Raw genomic sequence first — 20,833 nt, 5'->3', positions numbered from 1 at the left:
GGCCCGGGCGGGGCCAGCGGCTGGGCGCAGCGCGGGGGGGCGGGGGAGGGGGCGCTCGCGGAGGCGCCAGGATTTATGAATGAACTGGCGGGGGCGCGCGCGGGGGGGCCGGGCCTGCTCCCTCCCGCTCCCCCCCGCCGCCCTCCTGCCCCGGGAGAGGGGCCCGGTTTCCGGCGGGGTCAAGCGGCGGCGCTGGGCTGCGCCCCGCGGCGGGGCCGCGCCTCCCCGCTTCCGCGGCCGGCATCGCTGGGGAGGAGGGGGCGCTTCCAGGCTTTGCGGCTGAGACCCGCCCCCTCCCCGTCCTCTGGGGCGGAGACACCCCAAACAGCCCCTTCCCAACCCCTGCCATGCACCCTCCCCAAAAAACCCCAAGCAGCCCCCACCCAAAATGCACTCCGCACCTCATACCCTCCCAAATCTCACCACCTCTGTTGCAGTCCTCCAAATCCCCAACTCCCCCCCACCGTCTCCCCCACCTCCTCAGACAGCCTGGAGGCCCCCAGCCCTGCCACTGTCCCTACTGCCTGCTCGGGGGGGCTAGATGTGTCCCCCAACCCTGGCTGAGACCCCCCGACAGGAGCTGCCACGCTCAGGCATGGCAGGGGAGCGATCCTCTGTCTGTGCAGGTTTGGGGGCGGGCGATGCCCTTGCCGATGCTGGGGGGCCATGGGCTGCTGGGGTTTTACCTTGGAGGGGGCAGGAGCAGGGTGGCATGATGGTGGCATCTCCACTCCTGGGAGTGGCTCCTGCTGTGCCCACCACAGGTCTCGTGAGGCTGCTGGTTGCCACCATAGCAGGAGGAACTGGGAGCAATGGGCAGGTGTGGGATCCTGACACCCCATTGAGACCTGCCCAACTTGGCGCTCGCATGAATCCTGCAGTCTCCGTTTTCAGCCTTGGTTACAGCAGTGTTGCTTCACTGGCATCTGCGAAGTTGCTACTGATTTGCACCGGGGAGGAGGGTGGTTGGGGGCTGGAGCTGGGCTGGGGCAGGATGATGCCTCTTTCCGCACAGTTGAAGCGGCTACTTCAGTGCTCGGTCGGGGGCCGAGGGATCAAGACACTCCGCGAAAGAGGGCACAGGATGGGGGCAAAGGCCTGGGCGCAAGCCAGGGCCAGCAAGGCTGCCTTCATGCCAAACCTGTGCCTTGGGCACCTCCTGTATTTTCTCCTACGTGGCGCCCAGGGAGGAAAACCAGCGGCGTTGAGCGCTTCGGGTGTCACAGTGCCACCATCTAGGCCGCGGCTGAGTGCTGGCTCCTGGGGGGATCCCAGCTCCGATGGCGCTGGGCACGGAGCTGGTCCTCGCTGGCCACCCAGTACCTTGTGGCCAAAGCAGTCGGGCACCTGGGTCCTTTGGCAGTGCCAGTGTGCCTTGCTCAGCACCCACGGGACCCCAGGTGCAGGGCATGTGTTGGGGCTCAGGGGCTGCCAGGGACCCTCCCCCCCCCAGCTTCCCAACCAGTGCAAATCAGCAGGAAGAGGGGGAGGTCTCCCCCTGCTCTCTCAGTGGGATTGGGGGAGCTGTGTCTGGGGGTGAGTGCCCCCCCGCCGTGTCCCCATCCCTCGGGTGCTGTTGCGGCCCCCTCGCTCCCATCACAGCTCTGTGGCACCAGCCCCCGACAGCTCCATGGAGGCGCCCGGAAAGGAGCTATAAATACCCGGCTGGCAGTGGGGGGGGGTGGGGGGGTGGCGGCGGGAGCTGCGAGCAGGAGAGGTGCCAAAACCTGCCTGCGAGGGGGCTGGGGAGCCTGGGGAAGGGCTTGATCCATGTGCCCCTCCCAGCTGGATGCTGTCCCTTGTCACCGGATTTGGGGTACCTTGGCCTGTAGCACCTGTGGCAGGTGGCAGCCTGCCCTGGGCCTCAGTTTCCCCATGTGTGTGGGGAAGGAAGGGAGGTTACAGCCCTGGAGACCCCCCCCACCCCAGGGCAGGGTGGTTGGAGGGCTCTGTAGGGCCAGGGGGGAGCACCGCAGGGCAGCCTCTGTCCTTGCTCCCTGACCCCTCCAGACTTTGCAGGGGGGGACACGTGCTTTGCAGGGTTGCCACGGGGGTGGGGGAGCCTGCCTTTAATCCTGAGACAGCAGCTCCCGCTCTGGCACCGCGGATGTCACACGGTGGTGACACCCTCGGCAGAGCCGCCCCTCAGAGCAGCTCCGGGTAGGGCTGGGAATAGCACGGGGACCTGCCAAGGGCCCGGGGGAGGGTGGGAATAAATAGCTCGTTCTGGGTTTGAAATAGGCTGTGGGCTGCTGTGGGGGCAGCACCGGCTTTCTCCGCCACCCCCAGGCACCGCCGTGGCTGGTTGGCAGCAGCTTTTTTTTTTTTTTTTTTTTAATCACCCTATTTCTTACCTCCTGGGGACCTCAGGGAGGAAAAGTCACATCCATCCGGCCCTGGGGCATCCCCAAGCCCGGAGCTGCAGCCTCTCAGGTCCTTCCTCTTCCTCATCCTTGGAGGGGACATAGGGATTGGCACAGGGATGTGGGCAGGAGGCCGTGAGCTCCCGGGACAGCCCCCAGTGCTTCCCAGATGGACAGGTGGGCAGACAGATAAGCAGCTAGACAAAGGGATGGGTGGATGGACAGACAGACAGGCAGATGGATGGATGGACAGCCAGCCAGGCCCGCCACAGCCTGGTGGTTATGTGGTTGCTCTTAGTCCGATCCCTGCCGCCCAGCAGCTCTGGTGAAGACCCTGCTCCCCCCTGTGAAGGCACTCTTGGACTCCAAGCCAGTTCCTGCCCGTCTGCCTCAGTTTGCCCCACTGGCAAACAGCTCCTCTGCCCAGGATAGGGCTAATTCCCACTGGTTTGGGAAGTGCTTCAGCTCTTCCACCTTATTTTGGGGGTACCCTGCCCCCACGAGGGGTTGGGCTGTCACCAGCCCCTTGCTTGGAGACTTGGGTTGAATTTGGCCTTTCCCAAGGTTTCTACCCCGAAAGTGGATTCCCCGCAGCCTGCTGCTTGGGCGGCCAGCCGTGGGGACCCATTGGTGAGCGGAGAGCTGAGGCGGCTGTGCAGTCAGCGCAGGGACAGCAGCCACAGATGGTGTCAGCAGGATGTCTCCCCAGTGACAGATGACAGCCAGGAGAGCCACGTGTTCCCTGGATAATTGTTTGTTCCTGTCAGCTTGAGTATTTTTGGAGCTTTTCCTTCCTTTGCTCCCCTGTTTTGGAGGCAGTGGCAGGCGCAGGACAGCTGGCCCTGGAGGATGCATCTGGCTCCCAGGGCAAGGAGGAGGCCGGGACTCACGCTGGCCGTCTTCGGGATGCCCCAGGCAAGGGGTAGCCAAACGCAGGCCTTCATGCAGGACACATTGACAGCCTGGCCTCAATGGGTGTCAGCTGGAGCCCAGAGCCCATGGGCTGCAAGCAAAGAGGCGGCTCTGGGAGTCCTGTGATCCCCTGGGACGTGGCTCCGTGGCGACCTTCCTTCAGGCAAAGTCGCTGCAAAGAGCTGTGAAACGCCTGACCCTCTTAGCGGCACAAAGCAGCCGGCAGAGCTGAAGGTCCCCCAATTATTTTCAGAGAGGTGTGATGCTTAATCCTATTTCTGTCTTTGTCTGGACCTGACTCATAGGGTTTTGAACTCTTTGAATTGACGGCGCTGGAAAAAAAGTGAGAAAGAAATAGTGAGGAAGAAAGCCGGCTGGACAGTTAGATAGAGACCCCCTCCAGCCTCACCGAGGCACTTTCCTTAAACAAAAATGCGACTGGCACTTCAATGAAAGCTAAGTGACGCACGAACCCCTCTTTGCTCTTGCTGGGTGGAAACAGCTGCCCGTGCCCACCCGTCCAGGGTGCTGTCTCGTCTGCGGGAGGGGGAGGCTCGTGCAGGGGCAGCACAGGTCCATGCAGCTGCACGCCGTCCCTGTCCCCTGGCACGGCTCCAAGGGTGGCACAGCACCTGCTGCCCAGCTGAAGGTTTGGTCCTGGTAAGGAATTGCACATGCAATTTTGTGCCAAGGCAGCAATCGCCCTCAAGCCTCAGTTTCCCCAGGGCAGCACGCCCCCTGTGAGCGCCGCTGGGCACGTGGCACCTGCGACGGCCCCGCTGCCCTTGTGGCGCTGGCGGCTGGCGATAAGCGGCTGCAGAGTGGCACGTCTTTGAAATCAAATTACCTTTGATATCGCCTAGGGCTATTTTCATCCCTTCCCCGTCACGTTGGTTCACCCGCTAGCACCCGCGTCATTTAAGCGGTCTCTGGGTGCTGTGTCATTCCCTCCCTGCCTGGTCCCCTCCTCTGAGCCCGGGGCCGTCGCTGGTACCCGCAAGACGCCAGCATCGGCAGCATTCGGTACCCAGCTCCACCCGGCTCCGCCAGGCCTCACGGTGCCTCTTCGCCTCCCCGTTGCTGGTACAACCCAGGTACCAAATCCCTCTGCCCCCCTCGACCACCCACGGTTACACAGCCGTGGTTCCCAGTAACCCCTGCACTGGTGTCACTGGTGTCACCGGGGCTAAGCGTGGTGTGGGGTGGGGGGTCTGCCACTGGCTGCCTAAAAGAGAGAAATCCTGTATTGGAGCCAACTTGGAGCCTGTCCTTGTGGTGCTGAATCGGAGCAGGATCTGGCCTGGATTTGACAGCTCCCGGCACATCCCCTGGAGTGCTGGGGTCTGGGGCAGGAACAGGGCCCTAGCCTGTCCCCGTGGCTCTGCAGGGGGATGGGGCTGGGGCGCAGGGGGTACCCCCGCTGCAGGGGCAGAGTTACGGTGCCTGGGTTTCCTTCGCGAGCTGCAGTGGCTCAAATCTGGGTCAGTGGTTTCCAGGAGCAGGAGCATTGGACTGGCAGGGCTTAACCCTGGTGCTGCCAGGAGCAGGGCAGAGCCGGCCTGGCCTGGGCTGGGGAAAAGCCTTGGGATGGCTAAAACCCAGGAGGGCAGTTCCCCAAACACCCATCCTTTATCTGATCCTGAGATTTGTAGAGAAACGCCATCTGTCTGCCCAAAATGGGACAGAATTCAAAAGATGGAGAGGGGAAGAGGGTCAAATGCCCCCCCCCCCCCACCCCACAGGTAGAATAAGGCTGTTCATTTAGAGTAGCAAGAAGATGTTTCAAGTTGTCCCAGAACGGCAGCTTTTTCATCGGGGGTCAGCTGCCCTGCCCAGGTGCCCACCTCTTGCTCTGCCCACCCCAGACCTGCTCCCCGTCCCTGTGCCCGTGGGAAGGATGCCCTGGCCTTCCCCCGGTCACTCCCGCACAGCGAGCCCGGGTCGGCGTGTGGCCGGGGTGGCCAGGCCTGGGGTCCTCCCTCTCCTCTGGGCTCCCTCGCCAGGGGTAGCCCTCACTGGGGGTCCTCGGCCACCCCTGCACTGGTCTCTGGGGCTAAATCTCTTCTCTCTGTCTCTCTGCAGTTAAAAAGGCCAAGTTCGACGGGCCCCAAGGTGAGCGGCCCTGTGCAGGGGGAGCTGGGGGCAGCGGGGCTCGTCGCAGGGGCCGGCTGGACGTGGCAGGGCCAGAGCAGGGGCTGGGGGTGGCAAAGGGGCGCCAGGCTTGGTCCCAGCTCCGGGGGCCTGACTTGGCATGTATGGGGGGGACAGGTGTCGGGGGGGGCCGTGGACATGCCGAGGGGAGCTCACAGCCAAGCCGCGACAGCCCCTGGCACTGGCAGGGGCCCATCCTGCCCACCCAAGGGCTGGGGTGCTGAGCTCCCGGCGCAGGGCAGGGAGGGGTAGAGCCACGGTGCTGGTCTGGAGTGAGGGCAGGAGCAGGGACTCGGGGGCTGCAGCGAGCTGGGGCAGGAGGAGCGGGCTGGGGGTGATAGGGGCTGGCGTCACCCTCGGCTTGCTCCCACAGAGAAATTTAACACCTACGTGACACTGAAGGTGCAAAATGTCAAGAGCACGACCATCGCGGTGCGGGGCAACCTGCCGTCCTGGGAGCAGGACTTCATGTTGTGAGTGTGCTGGGGCCATGAGCCCCCCCCAACCCTTCTTCACCCATCAGGGATCCCAGGGTGCCCCATCTCTGGGTGCTTGCCAGCTAACACAGGCCTGAAGGGCTCAGCTCCCTGCCCAGCCTGCCTTTGCTCCCCTGCTTTTGGGAGGGAGAATTGCTTGCCCTGCGAGGGACATGGGAGTGTGTCTGCTCCAGGACCCCCTTTGCTCTCTGTGCTCCCCTTTTCCTCTGAGCAAGGGCAGCAGGCCTGTGGGGGAATCCGCTAAGAGGGACGGGAGCAGTCCGGGTGATGTGACAGGTGTTAGGTCATCTTGGGCTCCTGCATTCACCGACACGGGGCGTCAATGGGACCCGAAAGCACCCATCCCGAGACAAGCGGGAGATCCCGGAGCCCACAGGAGGCTGAGTGTGGGCTGAGGACTGGGGGAGAATGGGGCAGGAGGGGGTTCCCTGGAGGTGCACTGGGCCAGGGGGTGACCACGCACCTTTCCACCTTTCCTGGCAGCGAGATCAACCGACTGGACCTGGGCCTGACGGTGGAGGTGTGGAACAAGGGGCTCATTTGGGACACCATGGTGGGGACAGTGTGGATCCCCCTCCGGACCATCCGGCAGTCCAATGAGGTAGGAAGCAGGGTGGTCCCCAGGCTGTCCCCTCCTGGGACCACCAGCCCTGGCTGCCTTTCAGAGATGGAGGAGCCCTGTGCTTTGGGGTGGCCATAGAGGCAAAGACCCCATCCCCAGGGCTGGGGGGGGAGTGGAGGAAAGGAGGGGCCAGGGCAGCCCCCTTCGGGCACAGGCTGTGGCTAGCTGCACCCCAGCCAGAGGGACTCGTGTGCTGGTGGCAAGCCCGGCCTGGCCAGATGCCTGGGTTCCTCTTGGCCGCCCCTCTCTGGGCTGGCGATGCTGGCTGGCCTCAGCGTGGACAGGGTGGGAAGGCCCCCTGGCAGCAATCCTGAGCCCCTGCTTGCACTCCTGCAGGAGGGTCCCGGGGAATGGCTCACGCTCGACTCCCAGGTCATCATGACAGACAATGAGATTTCAGGCACCAAGGACCCCACCTTCCACCGCATCCTCCTTGACACCCGCTTTGAGCTCCCACTGGGTAGGTACCGGTGCCTGGACCCCCACTGCCGCCGGGGACTGGGGCTGCACCTTTTCTTTCCTCTCCCCAACCTCGGGGTGCTGCAGTGGGGCTCCCCGTGGGTCAGAGCCAGGGCTGGGCCAGGGCACCCAGCCAGTGCTCAGGTGACAGGTCTGAGCCTGTGGCCCTGAGCTGGGAGGGATGTGTTGGGGGAATCTGCCCTACAGTTGGGGGGCCTTTTCCCTTTCAGATATCCCTGAGGAGGAGGCCAGGTATTGGGCCAAGAAGCTGGAGCAGCTCAACGCGATGCGGGACCAGGATGATGTGAGTCCCCCCCGGACCTGGCGTCGCGTCCCCAGCAGCAACGCTGCAGAGTCAGGCCAGGGCGAGGGGTGGCATTGCCCTGCCCACGAGCCTCAGGGGTGGCAAGGGGCTGTGCAGGACTGCGAGGCGGATTGGGCCCTGATCCAGCCCCGTCTCTCCCCAGTATGCCTTCCAGGAGGAGCAGGAAAAACCTCTCCCCGTTCATGGATCCCAGTGCTGTAAGTACTCTAGTCGGTCCCTGCTGCCTCTGCCCCATCTTCTTCCCCTTCCCCAGCATCCTGGCATCCAGCTCCATGCAGCTGGGATGTATGGGAACAGGGGGACCCATCCACCACCCTCCTTCCTCCCTCCGGCTCTCTCCTGTGTCCAGCAGGGTTTCTTTGCTCTCTGCCTGCTGCTGTGGTTCCTGGGCCGCTGAGCCATGGGCGGAAGAGGGGGCTGGGTGCCTCAGTTTCTCTTTCTGCAGTCACCGAGGGCTGGGCCCAGCCCCAGGCACTGTCCCCAGCCCAGGCCACCGTCTATCCGCCGAAGGGTGAAGGGAGCCAAGGGCTGTCTCTCTGCTCACACATGGGGCACAATTTGGGGCCGGAGGGAGGGTGTCTCCAGCACCCTGGCAAAGCACTGGAAGCCACCTGCTCTCCTTTGCAGCCATGTGGGCTGGGGCTCTGCGAGGCTCATCCCTGCCCTGTCAGTCCCCTCTGCCCCTCTTCCAGCCTCCCCGAGCATCCCTGCCCTCTCCCCTTCTCCCTCCTGCTTCCCCTCCTCTGGGGGCTCCCCATCCTCCTCCCTCGCACCCCACACCTCCGCCACATGCTTTGGTTCGCAGGGCATCCAGCCGAGCCCCAGGGCCCCGCAGACCCCGGGGCAGGGGGTGGGAGTGGATCCTTGGTCTGGGCACTTGGCTCCTGTCCAGCTGTGCCCAGGAGACCCTGGTTTCTCCCAACTGGCTTTCGCTGCTGTCCCAGAGTTGCATCCGTCTTTATTGTCTCTGCCCCTTTTCTTTTTAGGCAACTGGAATTATTTTGGCTGGGGAGAACAGCAGAGTAAGTATCCTGTTGTCTTCTCTCCTCCAAGCCTGGCAATCCCTGGCATGACTCCCTTTTTTTGCCACGCCATGGCCTAAGATGGGGCCATGGGTGGCAAAAGTTCAAGTCTTGCCTCTGACCTTGCCTCCTGTGGCTCTGTGCTGGTCCACGGCACCATGTGTCCCTTTCCTGGGCAGGGCTTTGTCCCCATGGGCTGGCACCTTCCCCTCTGCCCCCCAGCAACCGTCTCCGAGCCATCCTGGCCAGCATCGTCCCACAGAGGTGGGGACACAGCAGTGGCAGCAGCGAGGTTGTCACAGCTGGGGAGCAGGTCTGTCCCGCATCCATCTCACCGCTGCCACCTGGCTCTTTGCAGATGACGACCCCGACAGCACTGTGGATGACCGGGACAGCGATTACCGCAGCGAGACCAGCAATAGCATCCCTCCCCCTTACTACACCACCTCGCAGCCCAATGCCTCAGTGCACCAGTATCCCATGAGGCACCAGCAGCAGAGCTCCCGCGACTCCTACACAGACTCCATGCAGAGCTACGAGATGGACTATTCGGACCAGCGTCCCATCAGGTAGCACGCACACCCAGCCCTCACCCCGGTCCTGTGCTTTACACCCTGCCTGGCAGGCACCCACTGGGGAGGGGAGAGGTCAACGGGGTCCCAGGGGTGACATGAGGGGATGACAGTCCCAGGGTGATGAGTGGAGAAGGGAAGGACGGAGAGGTGAGGAAGAAGGGCAGGAGGGAGACGGCACCGGCGCCCTGGCACACGGCATGTCCCTAATGCCATGTCTGCTGCCCTGCCTCTGGGATTTTTTGGTTGAAAATGCAGATGAGTTTTCATGCTCTTTTGAGTCCCCCCCTCCCTGAGTCCCTGCCTGGGGGACCCTGAACACCAGCTGTCCTTGCCGGGAGGTGGCACGGTTGGGGCTGTAGGCAGAGCTGCAGGCAGGGACACCTGCACGGTGCTTTGTCCCCATGCTTGCAGCGCAGCCCGGCTTCTCCCCGGCCGCTGTAGCCCTTCCCCAGGAGGGAGCCTCCCTCCCGGCAGCCCCAGTGCCCTGCTGGGCTCCTTTGCCCCGCAGGTGCGGAGGAGAGACAGCGCCGAGCCGCGGCGGGTGCGCGGCGCGAACTCCGGGACCTTGCTGACCATATTCCTCTCCTCCCCGGCAGACGCTACGGTAGCGTAGACTCTGCCACAAACGGGCGCAGCGACGCTGAGTCCGCTTCCGAATCGAGCAGGCGGACCAGCCGCCAGCACTCCCTTGAGAGCAGGCGGTCCCTAGACCTATCTGATAGGTGGGTCTCTACCTCGTCGTGTGCCTTGTGCCGTCGCAGAGTGCTGTGCTCGGTTCTCGCAGCCTTGGTGAGGCCAACACCAGTCTTGGCAAGGGCAGCCTCGCTCCGCCGCTCCCTCTCCCCTCCTGGCACTGCCTCGCTGCAGGGTGACGGGTGGTCTCATCCCCCCTTGAGGCTTTTTTGCCCTTTGCACCGGTCCCAAGGTTGCGGGGAAACTTCCTCCGTGTCCCAGCCCCATTCCCTGCTAGCCAGCTCGGACCATCCGAGCCCATGACTGGATTGCAAAGCAGCAGCTGATTCTCCATCCTGGATGGGGCGGTTATGCGAGGCCGGCCTGCACCAGCCTCCCCTCCTGCAGCTGGGGCTGCAAGGTGCCTTGGGGACTCTGCCAGTGTAGGCAAATGCTGCCTTCCATTTCTGGTCACCTCCCAGGGCTCTGAAGTGCCTCAGCAGGGAGCTCCCTAGCCTGACAGGGCAAGAGTCCTGAGTGGTGATTGAGACCCCCTTGGCTTGCCAAGGGCCCCTGGTCTGAGCTGAGGCCAGGACCAGGCTGGGGAGGTGAGAGGTTTCCAGCATGAGCTGTGTCTCCTGCAATTCTGTGCCCTCTCTAGGCCCCTGATGCTCCAGGTACCCCCTTCCTGAGTTACCCCCCCCATCCTGCTGGGTCCTACCTGCACCCGTCCTTGCTGAGTTTGGATAGCCTCCAGCACCGTCCTTCCCCACGGCGTGTCCCAAGCCCTCCCACTGGTTCCCTGCGCCCAGCACGGCCTTGCCGGCCCCGAGCTCTGCCCGGTGCCATCCCATCCTCCCTCACCCACCCCTGAGCCCCGGCTGCCAGTGCTGGAGATGTGGTGTCGGCCTCTTCCTAGGCATGTCCCTGTACTGTCTGCATGTGTGCTTATGTAAGCCTCTCCCCTCGGAGCCCCGCGGTCGCTGTGCCACTCGGAGATGCACACCCCATCCCTGCAGGGGTGAGGAGCTGCCCTGCCCTGCCCGGCTCCAGGGTCCCGCAGCTGCAGCCAGCTGCAAGAGGGGGATGCCAGCAAGGAGGCGGGCAGGGGAGCTGGGGGCAGCTGCTGAGACATGGGCACAGGCAGGAGGAGGGAGCAGGATAAGGAGGGATACACAGAGAGAAAGAGAGGCCTGGGAGTGCGGACGGTGGGAAAGGGGCTAGTAGGGAAATTGGAGAAGTAGAAGAGAGGCTAGTGTGTGGCAGGAGGAGAAGAGAGGGGTAGGAGAGATGTAGTTATGGGGAGTGATGGCGTGGAAGGGAGAAGAGGGGAGTGAAGGGGCACGTGGAGGTGGAGAGGGGGTACGGGGTGTGCTGAGATGTCAGGGATCGGGTTGGGTGACAGATTTGTGGGACGGGTGACAGGAGGGGCAGGACAGGTGGTATGGCAGAAGCACCAGGCAGGATGGGTCCAGCTGGGGGTACAGATCTGGCCACACTCTGCCCCTACACCTGGCAGCAGGTGAGCCGAGGGGGCAGACACCCGTCCTGGGTGTCAGCGGGGGGCACCGACAGACAGGTCAGACGCCTGAGATTGCTGCAGCCTGGGGGGCCAGTCCCTGCCCAGAAGGTCTCCGGGGTCTGCACCTTCGATTCCCTCTGCCGTGCTCCCAGGACTAATTGGGATCCCAGCACCCACCAGTACCTCTTTGCCCCCTGACGCTGCTTCCCAGCCCCTCTCCTCCTGCCGCGATGCTGAGGGCCCCAGGGCGCTGGGGCAGAGGCGCTGGGCCCCGGGTAAGCCCTGTCCCTGTCCCCTTTGGCCCCACAGCCCCACGGGGAGCAGCCGGTATGCCTCATCGGCGGAGCTGAGCCAGGGCAGCTCACAGCTGAGCGAGGACTTCGAGAACGAGAGCCTGCGGGACTCAGAGCTGGACGAGCGGGACGGCGATTCCTACCACTCCTGCCACAGCTCCGTCAGCTACCGCAAGGACTCGCCCCACTGGGAGGAGGAAGAGGATGATGATCTCTACCTGGAGGAGGAGGAGGAGGAGGAGGAAGAGTTCAATGAGGACTACAGCGAGAACGAGGAAGGCTATGCCAAGGAGGAAGAGGAGGAGGAGGACCTGCAGGGCCAGGGGGCCTATGAACCCCAAGCCCAGGAGCACGACACCTACCCGCTGCCGCAGAAACCACCTGGGCAGCAACAGCAGCAGCAGCTCCCACAGCAGCAGCAACAACCGCAACAACCACAACTGGTCCCGCAGCCCAAGCCGCAGCAGCAGGAGAGGAAGGAGGAGAGGAAGGAGGAGAAAGAAGCGTTGGCCCCCCAAGAAACTCTGGAATCCCTCCAGGCCCCGCAGGGAGTGGATGAAGTCCCTGTAGCGGAGACAGCACAGGAGCCCGAGCCCCTGAAAGCAGCCGAGAGGTAGGAGGGACCAGGAGGGAGAGCAGGTCCTGATGGCACTGTGGCGGGTGGCACCAAGGACACTGGGGGTGGATGAAGATGGGGATGTCACCAGGGCTGGAGCTCATGCCACTGGTGCCACGGGGCGTTATCGGACACCTTCTGCTGTGTCTCGCATGCCGGGTACCATCCCGAGCCTGCGATTTGGAGTGCAGCTCCAGCTTGGAGCCACTGTCTGGGTACCAACACGTGATCAAAGCAGGAAATTTCCTTCATAGGAACTGATTTTCTCCCCGAGCCACTGGTAGAAGCCTGTCCACAGACTCCTGCACTGTACGGATGAATTATTTGGTGGCTGTGTCCCCAGTACAGCATGTGAATTATTCAAATGTCAGTCTTTGCCTTTAATTATTGAACATGTCCATTTTTCCATGGTTCGGTGAGCACAATTTCTCTGCACAGAGAGGAAGCATGATGGGCTTTTTTGGGCTTTTATTTGGTTTAAATTATAGACTGGAGTGGGAACCTCTGATTTAAAAGAACACACAATGAGCTTTTTTCCAAAAAAACCCCACATATTTAGGATGGGGCCCAAAGACTGGCTACAGTCCTCGCAAAGGTGGCCTCGCTTTGTGTCTGGTGAGGATGCCTGTTCTCCAGGCATGCTGCTAGGTGGTCCCGTGGCGGGGGCTGAGGACCACAGATGAATGCTGAGGACCACAGATTAATATATTCAAGGCCCCTCAGGGCTGGTTTGGACATTTCTGCTTAAATGGCAATAGAGAGGGGAGAATCTGGTCTCCCAAGCTCTCCGTGGCCTCTTCGCAGCCAGACCCTGGATACCGATCTCCTGTCTCACGTCTCACCAGGCTCTCCAGGAGACCAGGACATGTGAAGGCTCTCTCTTGTTTCCTCCATGTCTCACTTTTTTCCAAAAAGGAGGAAAAAAACCCCCAATATCCTGTCTGGAGGGCCATCCCTGGGCCATCTCATTTCCCGGCCTGGATATGTCTCCCGGTGGTGCCCCCCAGTGACCGGGCTGTGTGTGGTTGCAGGGAGCAGGAGGAGGCGGAGGTCCAGGACCCCAAAGTGCGAGCCAAGGCCAATTGGCTGAGGGCCTTCAACAAGGTTTGCATGCAGCTGCAGGAGGTGAGTCTGCCCCATGGCTGACTGGGGACACCGAGAGGGCTTGGGACGGACTAGGGGCACTGGGTGAGCCTAAAACCTGCACCATTCTGTGCCCAGAGAGCTTGGGCATCTTGCAGACATGGCCAGTCCCTGATCCCATGTAAATCTGATGTCCCTTGGGGCAGCGGGGAGCTGTGAGGTGCCCCCAGCTGGCACTGCAGAGGCTGATTGTGCCCTGATGGACCCACGTGAGGGGCCGGGAGTGAGGAGGAGCTTCTACCCCCCGGGTGTGTGCTGCATGCGGTTGCAGTGTGCTGGTGTGACTCCCTCATCCCTGTTCCCATTTATTGAGTTGACCATTTTTTGTTCTGTTTTTAGACTTCATCCTCCATCTTTTCTTTTTGTTTTGGCTCTGGATGCACCCCCCTGGGGCTTCGATTCCCCTCCCTGCCGTTTCTCTTTTCAGTTCTCCACCACCATGGCCCTTGTGTCCGCGTCTCCCCTTCCTGCAGGGAAGGGGTGTAGCCTGCCTGCAGGTAAGCATGCCGGTGGGAAACCGCCCTGCACCGTGTGTGCCTTTCCTACATGCGTGCATGTGTGTGTGCACAGGGGCATCACCTTGCCTCACAAGAGAGGAAAAATTGGCTTTTTTCCTCTCTTCTCTCCCAAAATAACCCCCTCCTTGGGCAAGGGAGCTGAGAGACGGTGCCCACCATGCCCAGGGGTCCGTGCACACACCACGTTCCCCACATGTTGTGGCTTTTTCCCATGCTTCTCTCCATTCCCAGGGGCTCTGGGTCTGCACAGACCCACAGAGCCTTTTGAATGATGCTTTTCTCATCCCTCACCTGCCTGCTGTTTTGCACAGTGCAACTATTCATGCCACTTCACCGACCTGAGTAGCTCCCGGAGAAACCCGGCTGCCGTTTTTCCAGCACGTCTCCAAACTCTCGAAGATATTTTATTCCCAGGGCAAGTTCTGTGCTGGAAAGATCCCAGCCATTTTAGGAACATGCTTTGTCCACTGGCTGTGTAATCCCATTACACACTTCCCCAGCACCTGCAGGCGCTGGTTTGGCATTCATTCTTAAATAGAGCAGAGTCCCTGGGGCCAGGCTGCCTCCCACAGCCTTCACTCACGTGGGGTTCAGCACCGCTGGCTCTACAGCCCCTAACCAGCAATGTGTGTCTTGCAGGCCCGCGGAGAAGGCGATGGAGAAGCTAAGTCACTGTGGTTCAAAGGCGGGTGAGTAAGGGACTCGCTGCTCTCCACACCCTTGGGTCTCTGGGCTGTTCTCCCCTCTCCATTAGGGACAATGGGATTATTAACCCTGCCCTCCATGCGGGGAGTTGGGGGAACCTGTGGGCTCGCGGGATGGCCATGCCAGGGACTAAGTATCCCCAAACCGCGGTGGTGGTGGGGGTCTAGTTTGGGCTGGACGCTGGCAGCTGGATGCCCAGGCAGGCACGTTGGTGCTTTCGGAAGGAGCCAGTGGAGCAGGCAGGAATTGCCCCTGGCTGCCGCTCCATGTCCACACGGGAAGAGCCTGGCCACGAGAGCCTCTGCCGTGGGGGAGAGACGAGGAGGTGAGTGAGTTGGGATGGGACCGAGCCGGGGCAAGCAGCTCCAAGGACTGACTCGCATGGGTTTCCCAGGCAAAACATGATAAGTTTCCTTGAGCAATTCGGAGTGGACTGAAAATCCCACCAAATTGCACTGGGCCCTGGGTTTCTGCAGAGGAAACCTGATTTTCTCGCGGACGATCCCATACTGCCAGGGCTGGAGGCTGTGAAGCAGTACCTCAACCCAAGCCACTCTGCCTCGATTTTCCAAGCAGCCAGGAGAGCTTGAAGCATGGCCCCGGTGTTTCACAGGAAAACCCTGGCTATTTTGCTCTGTGCTGGAAAGCCAAGGCAAAATAAGACAAAGGGGCTATTTTTGCTGCATTTTTACTATCACGCCATTGAAGTTAAACATGGGGAGGATGGCAGTTTTCTGCCCCCCACGGTCTGGAGGCTGATGAGCCACTGGGGCTTTGCTGAGAGGCCCTGGGCACCCTCTCCCTGCCTCAGCCAGCGTGCAATGGGGACGGGGGTCCTTCGGGTCCCTGTGGCTGCTGCTGGACCCCGATTCCCACAGCTGCCCGAGGCTGGGGTGAGCTGGGACAAGGCCGGGGGGGGGGGGGAGTCCCTTCCTGTCTCAGTTTCCCCCATCCAACTGACTCTCCGTCTCTCTTGCAGGCCTGGCGGTGGGCTGATCATTATAGACAGCATGCCGGACATACGCAAGAGAAAACCCATCCCCCTAGTTAGCGATTTGGTGAGGTTCCTCCTAGCACCTTGTACCCGCCAGCTGCTGGCTTTGCTCCCACTCTGACCTGCTGGACTCTACCGCCCGCCCGGCCCCAGCCGGCGTGAATCAGAGACGGCTGCGTGGGACGGGGCCTCTCCCGACCTTTCCTGGCCCTCCTTTAGTGCAGCTCGGGCGCCCTGTGTCCTGTTCCCCAGCTGGCTCTAACATGGCTTATGTTTTCTGTTCTCTTTTCTCGGGCCTGGCTTGGCCGTCCCTGGCTGCAGGGGGGCGGCAGTAAGGTTTCTGCGCTGCATTGACAGCATGCCCGACATTAAGCTTGGACGCAAATCTCTCCCTCTAGTCAGAGATCTGGTGAGCGTGGTGCAAGTGGTTAAAGAGAGAGCACCCTTGGGTGCCCTGCCGAGCCTCCTCCCAGGCCCGCCGTTTGGGGGGGGGGGAGGCAGATGTCCCTGTGAGTTGTCACGCTGGCTGGCCCGTGGCTGCTTTTGGGGTGCCCCAGCTGAGGTAGCTCCATGCTTGCAGGATGGGGCTGCTCAGCGTTGCTGAGCCCAGCCCCAGGCCCCAGCACCGCCTCGGAGGGCTCTGCCTGGACAGTGCCGGTGCAGCCCTACTGCCTCGCTTGGGTGCCCGCTGGGCAATGTGGGGTGACACTGCCCTGCCGCATAGTCCTCAGGAATCAGGAGGACGAGCCCCACTGGGGCTGTGCTGGAGCCCTGGAAGGTCTAGGAGGCTTTGGGGGTGCTGGGCTTTCCCCTTGCACTGGCTTGGGTATTGGCCTGTGCTGGGTGGCCCCTGGGGCTGGGGGCTGAGCCCCCAAGTGTAGTGGCCTGGGATGGGGGAGACTTTTAAAGAGGCTTTTCTCCCGCATCCTGGCCATGCAGGTTAGTCCCACTGCACAGGACACCCTGAACGCGGTGGGAGACCAGCCAGGGCAGCCCTGACCCTGAGCCGGGACTGGAGCCGGGGCAAGAGCGGGGTGCTGTGAGAACGGCTGGGCTGGGCGTCCCCTCCCCAGAGGGTGCTTCTCTTTAACGCAGCTGCCAGGGTCCCATCCTGACACGGAGCATCAGTCCGAGGCCTCCTGTAGCAGCGTCTGGTTTCCGATTTTTGCTACCTGAGAGCTCAGACATGTCCCCAGCCCCTTCCCACCCCCACGGCTCAGACCAGGCCAGTGCCAGGCAGACAAAACTGCGCGCTGGAGGAGCCATGGCTCTGCTCCAGGTGCTGCTTGAATTGATGGGCTGGCTTTTCTCACCGGCGCAAACTCAGTGCTCCTGGCCCCACTGCTGTCACGCCAAGCTGTGCTCGGCTGCAGCCCATCCCCTCACCAGGGCACAGGGGTCCCATCCGTCCCGGGGTGCTGGGCTGTGATGACCAGGCTCCACCAAGCCAGGCTCAGCAGCAGACTCTCCGCTGTCACTGCACCCCCGTTGGCAAGAGCCAGCAATATTGGAAACCAGATGCCCATTGCACCCAGAATTAGTTGCCCTTTGCCTCCTCTTCCCTCTCTTTACCTCTTGCCACCCCAATTCAAGCCCTCTCCAGGTGCTCCCGTCCTGTCCCCAGCCCACCTCCCCCTCTCCGGTCCTGCTGTCCCCACCTCGCCTTGGTGCTCTCCACCTCCAGCCCGCTCCGGCAGCCGCTGATGCTTCTGCGCTGTGTTGTGTCAGTGTCGGGGTGTCTGTCGGGGTGTTGGGGTGTCAAGGTCAGATCTCCGGAGAAGATGGGGTGTTTCTGACTGGACTTAGCTGCGGGGCTCAGTCCGGGCCATTGCCTTTCCTCGCTCTGGCTGGTGGAAAGATTCACTGAGATTTTTGCAGGCTGCAGCCAGCTCTGTGGGTTTGGGGGGCAAAGGGCCCTGTCAAAATATCCCCTGCTAACGGTGACCAGCCCAGTGATGGAGGTGGGTTTGGTGCCACCTCGTTTCCCACTTGCTGCAAGGGGGAGGGAGCAAGGACTCGTGCTGGTGTGAAACATTAACACTTTTTATTCCCCTCCTTTGCTGGCCCTGGCTGCCCACAGGCAATGGTAAGTGCCGTCCTTGGCGCCTGCCTGCCCCCAGCGCCCTGCGGGTCTCCCCCGGGGTTTCAGACATGTGGGAAGAGGCTCTGCCCAGTTGGGTTGAACTGGGAATGCCAGTGGTTCCAGTCCCGCTGCCCAGCGGGCTGAGCGGAGCAGCGCTTTGCAGCCCTCGGCGTCTCTCAGGGCTGTGCTGTCCCCACCGTCATCCCTGCGATGCACCGCCCATGGCCGGGACAGGGTGGGCTGTGCCCCGGGGACCTCCGTGAGAACTGGATGTTGCTGCCCTCCCATGCTGGGGCTTTTGCCCCCGACTGCTCCCTGGGAGCCCGAAGGGGATGGGAGGAGACTCCCTTGCTCTGTATAACTTGAGATTTGTTTTTCTTTCCGACAGTCCTTGGTGCAGTCCAGGAAAGCGGGAATCACATCTGCGCTGGCATCGAGCACCTTAAACAACGAGGAACTAGTAAGTGCTGCCTCCAACAGGCTGGGGCTCAGGGCGCTCACAGCAGGAGAGCTGAGCTGGGCCAGGTGGGTGTGCAAGGTCTGCTGGTGTGTGAGCTTTTCCTCCTCTCCCTTCTTCCCCCTGTAGAAAAACCATGTTTACAAGAAGACCCTGCAAGCCTTAGTGTACCCCATCTCCTGCACAACGCCCCACAACTTTGAGGTGTGGACAGCCACGACGCCCACCTACTGCTATGAGTGTGAAGGGCTGCTCTGGGGCATCGCCCGGCAGGGCATGCGCTGCGCCGAGTGTGGGGTGAAGTGTCATGAAAAGTGTCAGGACCTGCTCAATGCTGACTGCCTGCAGAGTAAGGAGCTGTCCTCCCCTCGGCCTCCTCCCTGCCTGGTGCGCTGCTGGTCCAGAGAGAGCTGGCAGTGATTAAGGAGACCAATTGTTGCCTCGTGCATGGGGGGAGGAGGTGATCAGGGCAGCTCTGCCCTAACTGGGGCACAAACCCCTCCAGGTTTGATTTTGTTCATCCCTAGTGCTGAGCTTGGAAGTGCTCAGCTCTCTCAGCATCTGTCCCTTCAGTGTCACCCATCACTGTTCTCTTCTCCCAGGGGCAGCGGAGAAGAGCTCCAAGCACGGAGCGGAGGACCGGACCCAAAACATCATCATGGTGCTCAAAGACCGCATGAAGATCCGGGAACGCAACAAGCCAGAGATCTTTGAGCTGATCCAGGAGGTGTTTGGCGTCACCAAGGCCACCCACACGCAGCAGATGAAGGCAGTGAAGCAGAGCGTCCTGGATGGCACCTCCAAATGGTCGGCCAAGATCAGCATCACAGGTAGGCACTGGCATCGCCTCCTCGGTCTGCAAGCCTGGCCTGTGCCACCACCATGGGGAACCCCCACGTCCCTGCCCCCATGTTCCCGGCTCCCTCCCTTGCCGATGGAGCATGTGGCATCCTGCCAGCATGTCCCTGCGGGCACGGTTCCAGCATTCCACCCCAAAACTGTACCCTCTATGAGCCAGCAGATTTGGGGCAGTAGTGGAGACATCTGCCCCTGGGTAGCAACGAATCCCAGGTGAAGGGAGGGCTCTGTGTGCGCCTACCTGAACTTTCATCCATCCCGGTCCCCTGAGGCTGAGAATCTGGCTTTCTCCCCTTGCACAAGGATGCTTCTTGCTTCAAGCCTCCTCCCATGCTGCAGAGCGGCTTTGGCCCAAGGGCTCTGGGGGTGGCGGGGGCGCCTGGGTGCCTGTCAGCTGGCTCCAGCGTGCGGGGGCACACGTTATCTGCTTGTTCTGGCCGCGGCATTGATTGCTCTCTCTGTCTGTTCTCTCTGTTGTGTGTTGTGTGGCCACGTGGTGCCATGTGTGTGCCTCTGTGTGGACGGGTGTGTGTGGCATGCTGTAGTTGTTTGTGCCCAGGGTCTGCAAGCCAAGGATAAGACAGGCTCCAGTGACCCGTATGTTACTGTTCAGGTTGGAAAGACGAAAAAAAGAACTAAAACTATCTACGGCAATCTCAATCCAGTCTGGGAGGAGAATTTCCATTTGTAAGTCTGCCCCGTGTACCTCTGTCCCTCCTCCCTGGCTGCTTACCGTCACACCGGGCTGCTTGCCATCTGGGCTGGCTTTTGGCCTGTCCTCTGCCCGCCAAGTGCCTGCTCCCATGCAGGGTGGTGGGAGTCGGGGGCCTGATCCTGCCCCAGGGACTCCCTGAGGGTGGAGGGGACCGCTGGGGTAACTGGGAGCCCAGTGCCAGGCTCCTTGGGCTCCCTGGGACAGGAATGGGGTCCTGCCAGCATTCCTGGGTTTCCCCACCTTGTGCTGTCCCCTGTCCTCAGCTCAAAAGCAGCACTGGTGCTGACGGCTCCGCGGCTGCAGCGTGGTGGCTGTTGGGGACAGCAAGACTTGGGCTGGGTCCTCCCATGAAGAAGAGGCAAAGCAGCTGGGTTTTGCCTTTCTGCTCAGTTTTGGGTCTGGTGAGGATCTAGGGCACCAGATTCCCCTCTTGACCCCAAATCGGTGCAGGTGACAGAGGGGATGGGTCCCTGGGGACAGGGGGGGAGGATTGTCCGCATGTGGTGGGGGGAGCTGGCATAGAGCCAAGGTCTCACTTTAGCATGCGGCTATCTTGGTTTTTATGGAGCTTAAGCCATGCACATTCTCGGGACATGCCAGGGAGGGTTTGGCTCCCAGCTGTTGGGGCCAGACGAGGCTCTGTCGCTTCTGCCCCAGCACGGTGCGGGGCCCCTTGGAGCCAGCCAAGAAGGATCAGTGCCCTGACAGCTGCTCTCTTTCCCAGCTCCAGCCTGGCGATGGCACTCCAGGTGCTTGCTGTGGGCAGTGAGGGACCGTCACTGGCTCTGATTTTGGGAAACTGAGGCCTGGGGAGCGGCTGGACAGGTTTCCCTGCTCACACTGGGGGCTCTCCCTTCTCTTCTCCCCCAGCGAGTGCCATAACTCTTCCGATCGCATCAAGGTCCGCGTCTGGGACGAGGACGATGACATCAAGTCCCGCGTCAAGCAGCGCTTTAAGAGGGAGTCTGACGACTTTTTGGGCCAGACTATCATTGAGGTCCGGACCCTAAGCGGGGAGATGGACGTCTGGTACAACCTCGGTAACCGGCTGTTACAGCGCTGCCTGCTTGGAGCCCCGGGCACCCCAGGCCCAGCGCTCCCGGCGTGATGTTCGGGTGGTCAGGCCCCTGCAGCCATGTGACGTGGAGGTCGTTTTTATCACATTAGTGTAGAGGCTGATATGAAAAACATTATTTAATATCCAAAGCCTGCTGTGATGAAGCATTTTCCCTGGGTTAGTCTCAAAACACTTTGCCCCCAGAGATCTGGAGCACTGGGCACCTACAGAAGGGGAAACTGAGGCACAGAGCTAGGCCACACACACCCAGAAT

General features: G+C 61.7%; 1 protein-coding gene across 15 annotated transcripts in view; it reads left to right on the top strand.

Annotated features, from left to right (window-relative positions):
* Positions 1-20,833, top strand: part of UNC13A (unc-13 homolog A) — a 43,088-nt gene that overhangs the window by 655 nt on the left and 21,600 nt on the right. For 11 of the 15 annotated variants that reach the window (XM_068919729.1, XM_068919735.1, XM_068919724.1 and 8 more), the window contains exons 2-19: positions 5,358-5,387; positions 5,800-5,899; positions 6,407-6,524; positions 6,882-7,005; positions 7,235-7,308; positions 7,472-7,526; positions 8,316-8,351; positions 8,710-8,920; positions 9,523-9,648; positions 11,430-12,026; positions 13,061-13,154; positions 14,330-14,379; positions 15,375-15,453; positions 17,861-17,932; positions 18,059-18,278; positions 18,532-18,759; positions 19,333-19,474; positions 20,373-20,542. In XM_068919729.1, coding sequence (XP_068775830.1) covers positions 5,358-5,387; positions 5,800-5,899; positions 6,407-6,524; positions 6,882-7,005; positions 7,235-7,308; positions 7,472-7,526; positions 8,316-8,351; positions 8,710-8,920; positions 9,523-9,648; positions 11,430-12,026; positions 13,061-13,154; positions 14,330-14,379; positions 15,375-15,453; positions 17,861-17,932; positions 18,059-18,278; positions 18,532-18,759; positions 19,333-19,474; positions 20,373-20,542 — 2,526 coding nt within the window. The remainder of the gene's footprint in view (positions 1-5,357; positions 5,388-5,799; positions 5,900-6,406; positions 6,525-6,881; positions 7,006-7,234; positions 7,309-7,471; positions 7,527-8,315; positions 8,352-8,709; positions 8,921-9,522; positions 9,649-11,429; positions 12,027-13,060; positions 13,155-14,329; positions 14,380-15,374; positions 15,454-17,860; positions 17,933-18,058; positions 18,279-18,531; positions 18,760-19,332; positions 19,475-20,372; positions 20,543-20,833) is intronic. The other 4 variants (XM_068919734.1, XM_068919733.1, XM_068919732.1 and 1 more) reach the window with 1 other exon arrangement.

Source organism: Struthio camelus, chromosome 26 (genome assembly GCF_040807025.1).
Source record: "Struthio camelus isolate bStrCam1 chromosome 26, bStrCam1.hap1, whole genome shotgun sequence".
NCBI lineage: Eukaryota > Metazoa > Chordata > Aves > Struthioniformes > Struthionidae > Struthio > Struthio camelus.
The sequence above is the reverse complement of the archived record's forward strand: the minus strand, read 5'-3'. Positions and strand labels throughout refer to the sequence as shown.